This window comes from Branchiostoma lanceolatum, chromosome 6 (assembly GCF_035083965.1).
Source record: "Branchiostoma lanceolatum isolate klBraLanc5 chromosome 6, klBraLanc5.hap2, whole genome shotgun sequence".
Taxonomy (NCBI): Eukaryota; Metazoa; Chordata; class Leptocardii; order Amphioxiformes; family Branchiostomatidae; genus Branchiostoma; species Branchiostoma lanceolatum.
The window spans coordinates 20826209-20841082 of NC_089727.1; the positions used below are offsets into that span (position 1 = coordinate 20826209).

The 14874-nt window shown below is 44.2% G+C and overlaps 1 protein-coding gene across 1 annotated transcript; it reads right to left on the minus strand.

Moving 5' to 3' along the window:
• Window positions 1-677: 677 nt before the first annotated feature.
• On the minus strand, window positions 678-3685 carry LOC136437000 (uncharacterized). The gene is made up of 5 exons (XM_066431418.1): window positions 3391-3685; window positions 1954-2665; window positions 1471-1668; window positions 1132-1263; window positions 678-844 (listed from the first exon to the last, which is right to left on the minus strand). Exons 1-5 carry the CDS (start codon window positions 3433-3435, stop codon window positions 822-824), a joined length of 1110 nt encoding a protein of 369 aa, XP_066287515.1. The 5' UTR covers window positions 3436-3685; the 3' UTR covers window positions 678-821.
• Window positions 3686-14874: the final 11189 nt, after the last annotated feature.

A 14874-nucleotide genomic window follows, 5' to 3' on the forward strand; every position in this document is an offset into this window, starting at 1 on the left:
AGAAAATACTGTAAATCACTTTGATATAGTGGCAGGAAAATAAAGCGGTTTGGGGAAAATGGAGTAGGTCACAGCACTTAATTTAAACGGTTCGAACAAACATTACTGTCTCAGGTACTAGTGATCACATATGAGCGATGATGAAATTTTTGACTAGTGACCGATAAATCAGCTAAAATTAAGTTACAGTTAACAAATCAAGAATAGCAGTACTATCTACACCTGCCCCCCCCCCTCCCAACGAAAATCAACCTTGTTCAAATTTGAACTCATGCAACTCGTGCCCTGTAACAGTTGTATTTAATGGCATCTCTTCCAACTTAGAATTGTCTTCCTCGGAGGTAGTGCATCTGGAAATATCGCTTGCAATTTTGACGCCTATTTTCAGTAAAAGTATTGACTGGGGCTCTGTAGGACTGTTTATATAACTGCCAGCCAATGTCTCACACTAAATCACAAGCCAGTGTTTTCATTACTTTATATATGTGCTTTCCAGCTAACGTCTTTATGTATAGTCATACCTAAAAATTTGTTGTCTATAGATTTCAAACATGACTTGAAGAGCAACTTGTACATGGTTAACACCCGCTTCTGGAGTCCAGTACCCCTTTAAGTTAACAATTTGGACCAGGAGCATCTCCTTTTTGACAACATCAGACAAAAAATTGACACCAATGTAGTGTTGCTAATGTTTTATTTGGAGTGTTGCTTATGTTCTATTCAATGCATGGGGAACTTTGAAGAGGCACTGGGATGTCTCTGGGATGTCTCTGGGATGTCTCTGGGATGTCTCTGGGATGTCTCTGGGATGTCACCTGGCTTCACGGGGATGTGCCTGATTCACCTACATGGACAAAAGATATTTGGATGTTTCCTAGTTCAGAATATAAACATGTAGTATTACATTGATGATATTTTCAAAGCAAGTGAAAAAAATAAATTCTGAAACCTTGCATAGTGAATAGACTGATGGCTGAGGAAGATCTTATTCATACAGAAAGAAACCAACATTAAGGTGTTTATAAAAGAAAATGTTGCACTGATTTCTTGCAAGGTAAGGGACGCTTCTCCAAAACAGTTACAGATTAGAGTAACAACTTGAAAAGAACAAATTTTCGAAGGCTTTCTCACCCGACTTCTTCTCCCCCTTGCCATAGCGGATTCTCCTACACCTGGCGTTGATGATCGAGTGCACCTTTATGGTAAAAGGTGCCTGGTGTGGGTTCACCGCCTGGTTGGCGGGTTGGAGGGTGGCCAGGTGTTCTATAGAAGAAAGTGAGTTGTGACACTATTTAAACTGGGGCATGTGACAGTAAATATAGCAACAAATTTGCATGGTCAATTTCTTTGCGTTTTCTTCAATTAAGCAGTCAGGTCTCAAGTAGTGACTAAATGTATACATTTTTACCTAGAACAAAGGGCACAATGGTTTAATCATTGAGACTACCTGGATAATTATTGACACCTCACCTCTTATAGCGGAAAGCTTGTTTTCGTCAAGCTTGCCAAGGCCCTCCGAGCCAAGGGTGTTGTTGGTCACTATTTCATTTGTTGTGAATACAGCAACCAGGAGGGCCTTGACCCGCTTCCCAAAGTTCTCCTTGGCACAAACTTGATCAATGACTGCTGCCGGCACGGACACCTGGCGCCATGGTGCTCCGATCAGCCCTGTAGAGTGCCATGAATTTTTTTTACTGGTAGTCACAACAGGCAAGGAAGGGAACAGCATTTCATGAAATCATCACATCTGAGTGTTGCGATAATTATCTACTTGTCATTAGTGCCGCATACCTCAGTGATGCACAGGGATAGTGTTGCTCTACAGTCATTGCATAAAATGAGGTTGTAGTACTAATATATACCTGATCTTAATACACACAGCTTTAGTATCTGAACTAAAGCAAAATAGATGACAATTGACCTGTGTGGGGAAAAAACAATTATGCTCCTTACTATTGCCGGTCCCATTGGAGGAGGATGGAGATGGACTGGGTGGGGGCTGGTACGGTGTACCTGGCAGCTGGGATGAGGCACTCTGGTGGGGCTGGTACGGTGCACCTGGCAGCTGGGATGAGGCACTCTGGTGGGGCTGGTACGGTGCACCTGGCAGCTGGGATGAGGCACTCTGGTGGGGCTGGTACGGTGCACCTGGCAGCTGGGACGAGACACTCTGGTGGGGCTGGTACGGTGCACCTGGCAGCTGGGATGAGGCACTCTGGTGGGGCTGGTACGGTGCACCTGGCAGCTGGGATGAGGCACTCTGGTGGGGCTGGTACGGTGCACCTGGCAGCTGGGACGAGACACTCTGGTGGGGCTGGTACGGTGCACCTGGCAGCTGGGATGAGGCACTCTGGTTGGGCTGGTACGGTGCACCTGGCAGCTGGGATGAGGCACTCTGGTGGGGCTGGTACGGTGCACCTGGCAGCCAGGACAAGGCACTTTCGGGCTGGTACGATGCACTTGGGTGCTGCATGTACGAGGTACTTGGGGGATGGTTTGCTGCATTCAGCATCTGGCTTTCAACGCTCAGTGACTGGTTTTCAGCACTCGGTGACGGCTGGATTTCCATGCTTGGTGATGGCTGGAACAAGGCCCTGGCTGGCTGCTTCTTTGCAGCACTCGGTGTGTTGGGCTGGTGGGTTGTCAGGGTGTTGGGCTGGATTTTCTGCAGCCATATGAAACGAGATGCACAGGATAAATAAGTCTCCAACATTTCTTATGACAGACAAAACACTTCTCCTCAGACAAAGTATGCACCTAGACTCTCTTACTTAGTTGACATTTAAGGATAATTTTGAAATAAGGGAGTCTCTGTGAAGATGTCTTTTCTTCAAGCATTTACCTGCAATATTAACCCTTAAGCTGCCAGGTTTTTTAGCCAAGTAAAAATAAAAAATGTTTGACCCCTGACCTCCCTCACGAAACCCGCGAAACACCCGGCGGCGCTAACTCCCCTAACTTCCCGGCTTCGCGCGCTACACGCACGCAAAGCTGTTTTGTTCTGGGGAATACCCTTTCCCGGTTATAACCGGGTCCAGCACACACGGCATATTTCTGTATCCCTAATTAAGTCGGGACTGCCAGCTTAAGGGTTAAAGGAATTTTCTTTAACCTCCTAGTAAACTGAAGAACAAACTTGCATTACCAGGTCTGGCAGTTTGTCAGGTATGTCCAAATGCCTGGTTATTATTGGTACACAGTGTCAGTGTGGGAGAGCTATAGTTCAGATTAGATTTAAATCATGTAAATCAATTTTGTATATCGTAAATATTTTGATAATGTTTTTCAAACACACCTTTGTTAACATCACTCATCTCAGTCCACTACACTTCTTTTCATGGGGGGGGGGGGGGGGGCTCCAATCTGTTAGTTCATAAAAGTGCCACATACCCGCTTCTTCTTCAGTTGTACTAGGGTGTCCAACTTGTCATTCATTTCCACTGCACGCTTTTCCAAGTTTTGGAGGGCTTCAAGGACTTCCTGTGTAGTACACAAAAAACAGGCACAAGATCACTATCAAAGGATACAAAGTGGTCGGTCAAATGTAAGGATAACTGTTTCTAGGCATCGGATATATCAAAACAAGCCATTTAACAATACATGCAGTTCATCTTATATTTGGTCTGTGCTTAATCTATACAAGGACTGTCAGAAAATATCAATTCACCTTCTTAAATGCATGGGTGGGTCTGTAGCAAAATCAAAACAAAATGACAAATGTAGTTATTATTTTACATTATATACTTTAAATGCAGAAATGCTTTTATGTTTGTGGCTTTCGTGGTGAACTCTTTGCTTAAAACCAGTGTGAAAAGCCATTCTAAGGTGTGACTGCACTGTAGTGCTACTATTGTTCCAAACATGACTTTGAAACCATCGCATACAATCTCTTTTCTCCTTGCCACGAAATCAAATCCTCACAAAAATGTCTGCATTTGCAGTCTTTCTGCTAAATAATTTTCAAATGGTGTGACATTTGTACACTACACCAGAGAAATAAGTTTAAAATCAGCACTGCACTATTGAAAAGAAGTAACATATATGTTTGACAAAAACTGTATAAGTATATTGTCTCACAATGTTAATAGATATCAAGGATGAAAGTCAGTGGCTTAAGTTTGAATATTGGTATAGTATAGCAATTTTCTCTACACCTGCCCTCCAAAATGTTGACAGGAATCTGACATCCACTATTGACCCTTTGTACTAGTATTATGATGATACCTTCGTGAGTCTGTCTGGAATCAGCTTTCTTTGTCTGAAAACAATATGCATGAATAACACAGGTTAATATTAAATCTGTCTGTAATTGTGATCAGTTGATACATTTACATTTGCACAAAAGTCATTTGAATAATGGCTTGTCACGTTGCTGCTACTGGTCCGGAAAAAAAGAATGGCTTCTAAATTTGAATTCATTGAACTGTAACACATGCATAAGACCTAATACATTTTTATTGCAGCTTGTAATAGGTGTATGTTTCTATAGGTGAGAAAACATAGTAGATAAAATGGTCATAGCACAACAAAGTAAATCAATCGCATTACATAACTAGCATGATATCTGGGAGAAATACTTTACCTGCTTCATCATTTTTATAATCTCCAGATTGACCTCCCTATTTGAGTCTTCTTTAGATTTTCTATTATCATTTGTGTCTTATAATCAAAACAAACTTTTTCCATACCTTTATTGTCTTGTAGGTATGTTGACGGTCCGTTTGTTGATAAAAGCAAAAGTTCCACTTTATAAATCAACACATTACATAGCTGATATGCCCTGGAATAGCTTGGGGGTCCCTTTGCTTGTTACCCGGATAATGTTATGGACTACCTCACAAATGTTAGAGAAGAGTCGAGAATGACTCGAGATGGACCTAGGCCTCTTCTTCGGTTTGTGTGCAAAAGGGCTCTGTCATAGAGTGACATGTCCAGCCGTACCGCGTCCAGTACAGTATACGTACTGAACTGATTCTTCGTTGTTAACAAATAGACCCCGTCTTTCCTCTGCGGTTCTTCGTAATGCAGTGTTTGCCAGTTCAGCGCTTGCTGTTGGCATCTGGAACTGTCGTCGCAGTATGTTACTTTTACTTGTCAATGTCACGATCTCTTGATCCCTTCTCTGAAGCTCGTTCAGCATGCACTGCTTAAGGAGCTGTTTTCGTCCATGCTTAAAGATTCCGTTCTGGCACTCTAAAGTCACTTTACGTAATATTTACGCGGGCTTAAATGTTATATTTACGGTATCTATTCGTATGCGCTTAAACGTACTTTGTGGCACCATTTAAGCAACCATTAAAGCAATGTAAACTAAGCTTAAATCCTAACGTTTACGCTACGTTTAAACACCGTAATCTTTACCTAAATCCCGTTAAATATGCCGCATTTAAGCCTCCGCAAACCGTACGTAGTGGCACTTAGTTAAGCAACTTTTAAGCACGGTAGATATATACCATGTCGGGTAAACATTCTTTTTATTCACAACACACGAATCTACATAAAAGCACTGCATAATTGCTCACGAACAAGAAAAATTTCTAAACACTTGTACGGAAATTACGCAGACAGGGTTTACTTCACTAACAGTTACTCTTACACAATGATATGTGACTGAAGGTTTCATTTGAAAAAAGGTAATGATAAAAAATGTTGCTGCGCTACACTATTCGATCATTAAAAAAGAGAAAATTACGAAAAACGTTCCAACTATAACTAATCAAATGATCTACCTTGAGTATATTTTTATGGGCGAAAGATATTTAAAAGGTCATGCAAAAATCATACTACTCTTAATCTAGAAAGCTGCTACCTTGTTCTTCGTCTTCTCCACCGTTTTCTGCTGTCGGCTCAGTGCTCTTCCCGAAGTTCTTGCTGACTGCCCACTTCGGTACCCCCTCAGGTAGCTTTCGGTCTGAAAGCTCAGTAGACTCCACGCGGCGGATGCCCCACGATGGGCACACTTCATCCATCCATTTCTGCAGCTTCCGCAGCTTCCCTGACTCCCAGGCCAGTCGTCTGACCCCGAAGACCTTGTTAGGGTGCCCCTCCATGTCGCTGTCACTCGACTCGGAGGACATGTACTCCTTGTACAGCACCTCGTCCGCCTGCCTCCTGGACTTCTCTGTCCAGCTGTCCCTTGCCAAGGCGTACGTTTTCTGTCGTCTCGCCAGTTTCTAAAATGAGATGATCGTGATGTAAAACATTTTCTTAACAATAAGCAAAGAACTTTATGTTGCAACATACATGGCAGAGACAGCTGCAGATTATACTGACTAGTAGGTTTAGTACATCAAAGACAGCATGTTTCACTCCCTCCACCCCCACATGCAAAAATGGACTGTACCGAATTAACATGTTAATTCAGCCCAAACATCGAATTTTCGACCTCAACCAAGTTGACAGTCCCCAATCGGTCTTTCCCACAAAAGAATTGACATATCCGAAAATACCACGTTACAAAATTGAATTGTCCAAATTACTCCTTACATTATGGCAAATTGCTGGTCATTAAACTTTAGCATAACAGGAATCAAAATATATGTTTAAGCTTCATTTACGAATCTCATTAAGCATGCTTTAATATCCGATTTGGTGCAGTGATGAAAGCAACATATTGTTTAATATTTTTCTACTACATTATCCCTGGCCTGAGGCGAAAAAATTGTAAATCCTTCTTTTTCTCTAGAATGCGTTTTATTTTGGCTGACTGTAATCGGTTGTCAATCTAGATTAACTTACTAATAGGTCAAATAGGAACGACTGTCTTATCAGAGTTCTAACTTTCTTGATGCCTTCTATCTGACATGATGACTACTGACTGAAAAAAAAAACCGACGGAGTATTTTTGTCACACCTCTCAGTATTCAGATGCGAAGGCACCTTGGCGAGGTCCAATACTTGGTGTAACGTATCCTGTACCCCATAACACAAACATTCTAAGAAAAGGAAACATCCGTTCGCCGTTAGTCCAGCGTTGACGGGTTTACTTGGGGGTGCCGGAACTGGCCTAGTATGTGGGAAACATTTAATGTGTCAACAAACATGGCAGGGTAAATAATTTTTATCGAAAGGTGCGGTGGCAGTATACGATGATATTAGGTGTCAGCGGCGGGAAAGTCGTGATTCACAGGAACAGTTGCCCAGCTCCGTTTTATACCCCTCCTCTCCATCCTGAACCTCGTTATCATCACCCCCTGCCCCACATTAAGATATTCTTTATCTAAAGTGCCATTTACACACATTCTGCTCGGCTAATTGGTCATCATTCTCACGTTTCGAAGCTTGCTGGATTTTGTAACCAGGCTACCCACCACAGGCTTACATTGGTGAATCATCCTAGTCAGCCTCTTGCACCGCAAATATGTTCGTCTCACCAACCACATGTTGGCATTGTTGTCATCCGTCTCTTCGTAATACTTCAGGTCTGCATTTGCATTGGATATTCCAAATCTGCCGGACTCAGCTAGTCCTGGCCAACCTTCATTCCGAGGTCCTTCAGATAAAAAAAAATGCTTTAGAAAATTGACGTGAGAGTAAAAAATGTTATAACCTCAGGGTTCGTGAAATCTGAAGCTTATTCATTACCTTCGTTCTAAGTGAAATCCAAAATGTATATGTAAGGTATTAGTTTGTTTGCTAGCAACAGTCCATGAAAAAATTGAACTAGTACGTATTAGTGCAGAGTAGAGTTAGCATTTTGCTAGGCCTTGTGTCATAACTTAAGAGAAGAAGTGCAACTTAGGGTATGCAGGAGGCAGAACCATTGCTTAAGAGACCATGGTTGCAGATTATTATAGTACGGGGGAGATTCCTAACAACCTATAATTTTTCAATATGATTTTACTGTACATTAACATGCATTTCAACAAAATGTCGATGGTGGCGATTCTTTTTCAAAGAATGAAGCACATGTTTGTCAGTAGTAGAGATTGCACTAATTCTGTCACATTATTAACAGAAAGAAAGGAAAATCCTTACCTTATGCCGTCTGTTGCCTCTCTTGCTTCGATCCTGTGTTTCTGCTGTTCTCCCATCACTCTCCAATTTCTCCTTCCGCCGAAGGTTGTTGTGGACGTTCCGACATGCTTCTATCATATAGAAAAAGAATAATAGTCCCACTACCATACTGACATACCCTAAAAGGCATACCTTCATTTGTCTCTTGATGTTGTTTTGCCCATTGCTAAGTCCTTTACATTTTATTCTACATCAGTATAACTTTCAAACATGCCTAATATGTTTATGAGATCGATACTAAAAGAGGCAGAATTCCTCAACCGACTGCTTAACATAAAACGTGATTTCCTTTTATGAAACTTACTTTTGACAGACTACAGCTGATATTTTTCTGTGGTAGGCATGATATCACACATCACCATCCTTGATGACCACAGTGATTCTTCGTGTGACCTCCTCATTGTGTTGGTCTCCCAAAAAACAGTGAAAGTATAGTATACGTCAATTCTAAAAGCATTATAGAAGTCATTGGTACAAGTTATGACCATAAAAGGATGATTCAATGCATATCAATGCAATTTTCATCACTTCAAATTACTGATATGCTGCAAAAAAGCATATATGCGAGCTATTTTTATTTACATGTAATATCATGCCTAAACCACGTATTGGAATTATCACAGTCAACAACCAAGACATTTCAGCAATACAATTAAGTGCGTGTAACTTACTGTAAGTGATTTTACTTTTTACTTACTTTGCATGTCCATCGTAGGTCATGTCCTTTCCCAGTCCTCTGTAGATTCACTTCGCTTTGCCAAGATCCAATACAAAAAAACTCAAGTCTTGCTGTCACATTTCATACATACATGTTGTCTTTCGGACACTGCTGTGAAATATTTGTTTCTAGTGTCTTTTAGCCACGGCTCTCTCTTCAATGCCAGCGACAGTCTTTTCAAACGTTGGCGTGAAGACCAGCAGCACTGATCAAACCAAGCTTTGTTTTTCTTACCGCTTTGTGTGGGTTTCTTTGTCTATTGGGCTTTGTTTTAAGTGACTTTTTGATCACGTCTAACAATAAATGAAATTTGTGACAGCTTTATCTGTCAAACAAAAAGATGTTGGCAAAATATTTTAGATTTTGAAATTGTACATCGACTATCTAGAATACTTTGATATGTTAATTTTGATTCATCGTTCCAAATGAATGCTGTTGGCTTGGGTTTAATCTGGTTGGTAGTTTTTGGAACATGAAGGGAATTCTTTGTTGACAGTGAGAAGGAACATGACATTGGTCGGAAAATTGGGTAATTGGACTGATATTTACATATTGTCCATCGGACAATAAAGACTTACTCACAATACAATAATCGACAACGCTAGATCCATTGCAGTGATAACAGGTAAAGTCGCATTTAGGTCCCCCGCGAATCTACCATTTAGAATAGTCACATCCGCTGCTGAACATAGATCTATAGATGTTTTGCCATAGTTATTAACTTTGATATCTCTATTGTGTCTAAATTTGGTGAAACTGATACCGTCTGATGTAGGATTGTCAAAGGCAAAAATGTCGAATAAAATTTTCTATTAGCAAGCCAGCATTTAAATCGCCTAACACTGCGATATCAACTAAATTAGAGTATTTTCATATGTCATTAGAGAGAATTTCAAGGGGAGATTCATGTGTCCATTTAAATAAGATTCGGTTGGGAGTATAGACATTGCATTAATACAAGTCATTTTCGAGACAAAAAAATGCTTATCAAACTTGCACCAGACACTGTGTACCATACTACTAGCTAATTTAGAAATCCTTCTCCTTTACAAACTTTTGAAGAAGACTGCTACACCCCCCGAATTTCGTTTTGCGCTTTTACTTCTAATTCTACTGCTAGTGAAAACACTATAACCTGGTATGTTTATTTTTTTATGACTTTCCAACCAGGTCTCTTGGACACAGATAACGTCACTATATACTTACTTTACTTTTACTTTGGCCCTTCGCCCCTGCCAGGGCATAGGCCACCGATGATGCTTCTCCACTGGACTCGTCGCTGGGCCTTCTTTTTCAAGTCCTGCCAGCTACTGCTGATACTCTTCATCTCCTCCTCCGTGTCTCTCCTCCAGCTATTTCTAGGCCTTCCCCTCTTCCTTTTGCCCTGTGGATTCCATGTCAGGGCCTGCTGTGTGACACTGGAGCTCGGTTTCCTAAGGGTGTGGCCAATCCATGACCATTTCCTCCTGAGGATCTGGCCACTAACTGGTTCTTGTCCTGCCCTGTCCCACAGCTCCTGGTTACTGACCCTGTCCCACCACCTAATCTTGAAGATACGTCTCAGACAGGTGTTGATGAAAGTCTGTATCTTGTGCTGTGTGGCTTTAGTTGTTCTCCATGTCTCAGAACCATAGAGGAGGACTGACTTGACGTTGGAGTTGAAGATGCGGAGTTTGGTGGCTCTACGTATCCCTCTAGAGGCCCAGACCTTCCTTAGCATGATGAACGCTGCCCTTGCTTTGCCTATCCTGGCTGTTACATCTCTGTCTGTGCCCCCTTGCCTATCTACCACACTACCCAAGTACACAAAGGATGCTGTCTCCTTCACCTCTTCCCCTCCAAACATGACTGGTGTGCTGTTTGTCGTGTTGATCCTCATGAGTTCTGTCTTCTTTTTACTGATTTTGAGCCCTGTACCCGCCGATACTGTGTCTAAACAAGTTGTTTTATCCTGCATCTGCATATGGTTGTGTGAGAGAAGTGCCAGGTCGTCGGCAAAATCTAGGTCCTCAAGCTGTGTCCAGAGTGTCCACTGAATCCCATTCCTCTTTCCTGTCGTAGTTTCCTTCATGATCCAGTCGATGACCAGGAGGATAAGAAGCGGCGAGAGTAGGCAGCCCTGACGTACTCCTGTCTTCACATCAAAGCTCTCTGTTAGCTGCCCCGCATGTGTAACCCTACAGCTCATGTCCCTGTAAGTGTTCTGGATAAGAGAGATGAGCTTTTCCGGTATCCCGTAGTGTCGAAGTATCTCCCAAAGAGTGGCTCTGTCTATACTATCGAAGGCTTTTTCATAGTCTATGAAGTTAATAACAGGTAAAGGTTAACTTCACTATATACTACATAAGAAATAAATTCTTCATCGTTAAATTTCTTACAACAGCTGCCTTGGATGTTCCAAGAAGAAAAAAACTAGGGCAGAATTTTTTGGCATCCTCTGAATTTTAATGAGGGTATATCATAGCTACACGGAGTCGGTTGTTATATAATGGCATATGGTCACTAAAAAACAAAACAAAAATTTAAAAAAAAAGGGAAAGAAAAAATGAACATCGTCTGGTATTAAAAAAAGTGGACAGAATAAATGTGAGTTGCAAAATGTATAACCTAATAAAGGGAATGACTATACCTCGTGGCGTTTAAAGTTTTCACCAGATGAAGTCAAAGTTCATTCAGGGTACCAGAGATCAGGATATAAGAATGTCCCATGCTCTACGTATACTTTTACCGATCTGCTTCCACGGTAGAGCGGTCTGTTTGGTGAGTCGTACCGGTAGCTGTAGCGTGGGGATCGATGTTGTCGTAACTTGTTGAGTTTCCCCAACATGTTGGCCTCTTGTTGTCGGGCTTCCCTTAGATGGTTGACTAGGAGTAGGAGTGGACCTTGGTCCAAGTGGCACGGCATTGGCGCTGTTCTTGAAGGGTTGGCCTCTAAAATGTGACCGGATGACGTTGTCACGTTTTATGGCGGTGGGTAGAGATCCCATGTGAGTATGCTGGCCGGAGGGAAGATGTCCTTGTTGTGGGCGCGTCATGAGGGGCTGTGCTTGGCTCGCTGATGGAATTAGGCGGTGATGTAAGAGCACGTTTTACATCAGCTACCAAGAGTTTGGTCCCACTCCTAGGGTCTAAGTGGATTTGGTCATTCATGTAAAGACGTCTGTCTTGGGTCAACTTTCTGTGTTTGATGTATATGAAGTCTGATCTCTTTGATAGTTTGAGTACCTCCTGATTGTATGTTTTGATGTTTGTGTTCAGTGTGGAATTGTGGTTCGGCCCTCTTTGTAGTACCTGGGACACAGCCACCCTCGCATTCGGGAATGACTTCTTTGTTGTTTCTAGTAGCCTGCTGGAGTTATGGAGCGTGTTATGATTCATGGTGTTATCAAGGTCGTTGGATCCCACGTGGAGGATGACAGTCTTGGTTGTGTAATCCTTGATGTTTCTGATGTTGTCAACGGCCGCATTTATGGTACTGCCCCGGTGAATCTGTGTACGTTCTCCTATGAAGGCTCGGTCAGGATCAACGTCTCGGCCCGATCGGAAGAGTGAATCCGCGAAGATTCTCATACGTCCCTCGGTATTCTCACTGAGTGATCAACTCCCCGGTCAAGCTTAAGCGACCTAAGGAAGTGAGGGCCGGGTTAACATAGCCAGGGCCAAGGGGGCGATTAGGACACTTTCCTACCACTTTGCCTGGTACCAGGTGGACCGAGCGTCCTGGTACTACGTAGAAATGCCTAGTTATGACACGACGAACGGCGCCAGCCGCCTTACGAGAAACTGGGATAGAGCCCAAGCCCTCTGCCCCGTAGAGCGTCATCTCGCGCATGCGCAGTGACGGGTTGGCGTCGTACGTCATAAGGAAATCAGTTCCGACCAAAATGGGTGTGGTCGTGTTGCGACACACGAGGAATTTCGCAGGAAATATGTATTGTTCCCACATGACAGGAAGGGTGGCACACCCAAGGATGTCCTAGCCCCCCCCCCCCCCCCCCCCCCCCGGCAACAGTGGACAGGGCGGGGCCAGCATAAGGGTCAAGGTTTGGAGGGAACTGGTTAGTTAGTTTGTTAAGTGTGTTTTCTGCTACGAGGGAGACGTCTGCGCCGGAATCGATTAGCACTTCAACGAGATGGCCATTAATATGCGGAGTGAAATGGAAGCTACCAACCGAAGGGTGGATGGGAGGGGTGGGGGAGCAGAAGGGGGGTTAGCATGGGTCGGGGGGGTAGGGGAGGTGGTGGCTGGCTGTCGACCCATCAAGCCAGCCGACCGTCGTTTCCCGACTGGCGGCGCGCAGCGGCGCGCAAGAGCTGAGGACAGTCGTTCTTCCAGTGACCAGTTTCGTGGCAATAGTTGCACTCATCGTATTTCGTGGTGCGGCGGGAAGCTGGATTGTAGGTCTGGGGGGACCATGGGTGGCTAGAAGGACGTAGGAGGGGGTCTATTGGCTGGCGGGAGTGTTCGAAGACGGTTTCGAAGCGGTCCTGGAGGGACGCCACGTGTTGTTCATGTGCTTGCTGAAGTTCCCGGAGTTCCCGACGGTGGGAAGCCAAGACGGTTTGAATGTCTAACGCGGGAGCGGGGGAGGGGTCGCTTACCTGGCGGACATGGGCGGGAGGACGCGGAGCGTAGTAGTTAACGGGGTGTGAGGTCTGAGACTGAGTTTGATATTGTGCTTTGAGGTCTTCGTAGTACTGTAACGCAATGACCGCGTCATGGAAAGTTTCCGGTTTGGACCTCTGCACCTCCCATGCCATTTGTTTGCCAGTTATCTTCCCCACGAATTCACGGAGACCCAGGCTATCCCGGGTCTGTTGGTCGACCTGTGGATGCACTTTAGCGATTAGGCGGCGGATTCGGACTGCTAAGGCCTGTGGAAGCTCATTAGGTCGACGTCCCAGTGCGAACAACTCCGCCTCATAATGTGACGGGTCGTTCAGCCGACTGAACAGTTTTTGCATAAAGTCGAGGATCAGGTTGCAGGGCCCTTCTTTTATGGGGTCCGGGGCCGTGCCATACGTTTGTAGGGCATCCCCCGTCAGCTGACGGAGGAGCACCGTTTTGCTCAGCGCATCGTCCCACTCGCCGTAGGACCTGTCGGTCGAAAAGTGAGTTTCGAATTCTTCCCACGTGAGGATCGGAGAGGTGCCGTCGAAACGACAGAGCATTTTTGGGATGGTCCTAAGTCGGGTGTTGCGAGACGGGCCGGGGCGTCATCAAACAGCCCGTGGGTCGTAGGGGGAGGGTCTAGTGGTTAGGGTTTGGCACTCTCACCGCCAAGGACCGGGTTCGATTCCCGGCGTGGGAACCATGTGACAGATAGTCTTTTGGATAGGATCTGGGCAATTGCTCTTACGTATACGATGTGCTCTCACCACACTAAGCTGTCACCAAATATTGCCAATACTCGGCTCGGTTTACAGTTTGATATAATACTTTATTCAAGATACTGCTGTCGATCATACAATGAATGCAAAGGACTAACGGAATGTAGGAAGTAACTAATGAGATATAAATACCTGTCAGTGAACAGAAGTGGATGGACGACAAATTATGCTACTCTAACTGGCGATGATACTAGATGACAGCGGGACGATCTCTGCTCTAATGCTAGCTTACGGACGTCGTACAACGACCTTTATAACCTTTTAGGAAGGCGGGACTACGTGAGCTCGGCGGGGCGTGGTCAGGCTGACGTCAGGACGCGCCCGTGTCACGTGCTCCCACCACGTGACCCCCGGGCTAATTACGCTAATATGTTGCCTGTTACAACATTAGCTATTAATGCACACATGTTCCTTTCTGAATGTGATCATCAATATAATATCATCGTAGGGCATATTGCATGCAACATGTACATGTACAAGTTGGACATCAATCACGGCCGTCTTCCGGAGTTCCATCAGTGTGTATGTGCCATACTTTGCACAGTGGCCTGGCGTATCGGCTCTTCCATCACCACTACACACAAGGGGTTGCCCCTCTGCCCTCAGGATGTTGAGCATGGTGAATTGCTGCTCTGCCGACACCCGCTGCACTGCTGTGAAAAGGACTTGGCTCTAGTGCCGGTAGAAAAACCTGGCGGAGATTACTGCCACGCCCATGTGGTTCAGGACTCGGAGGACTTTGGTTGTGG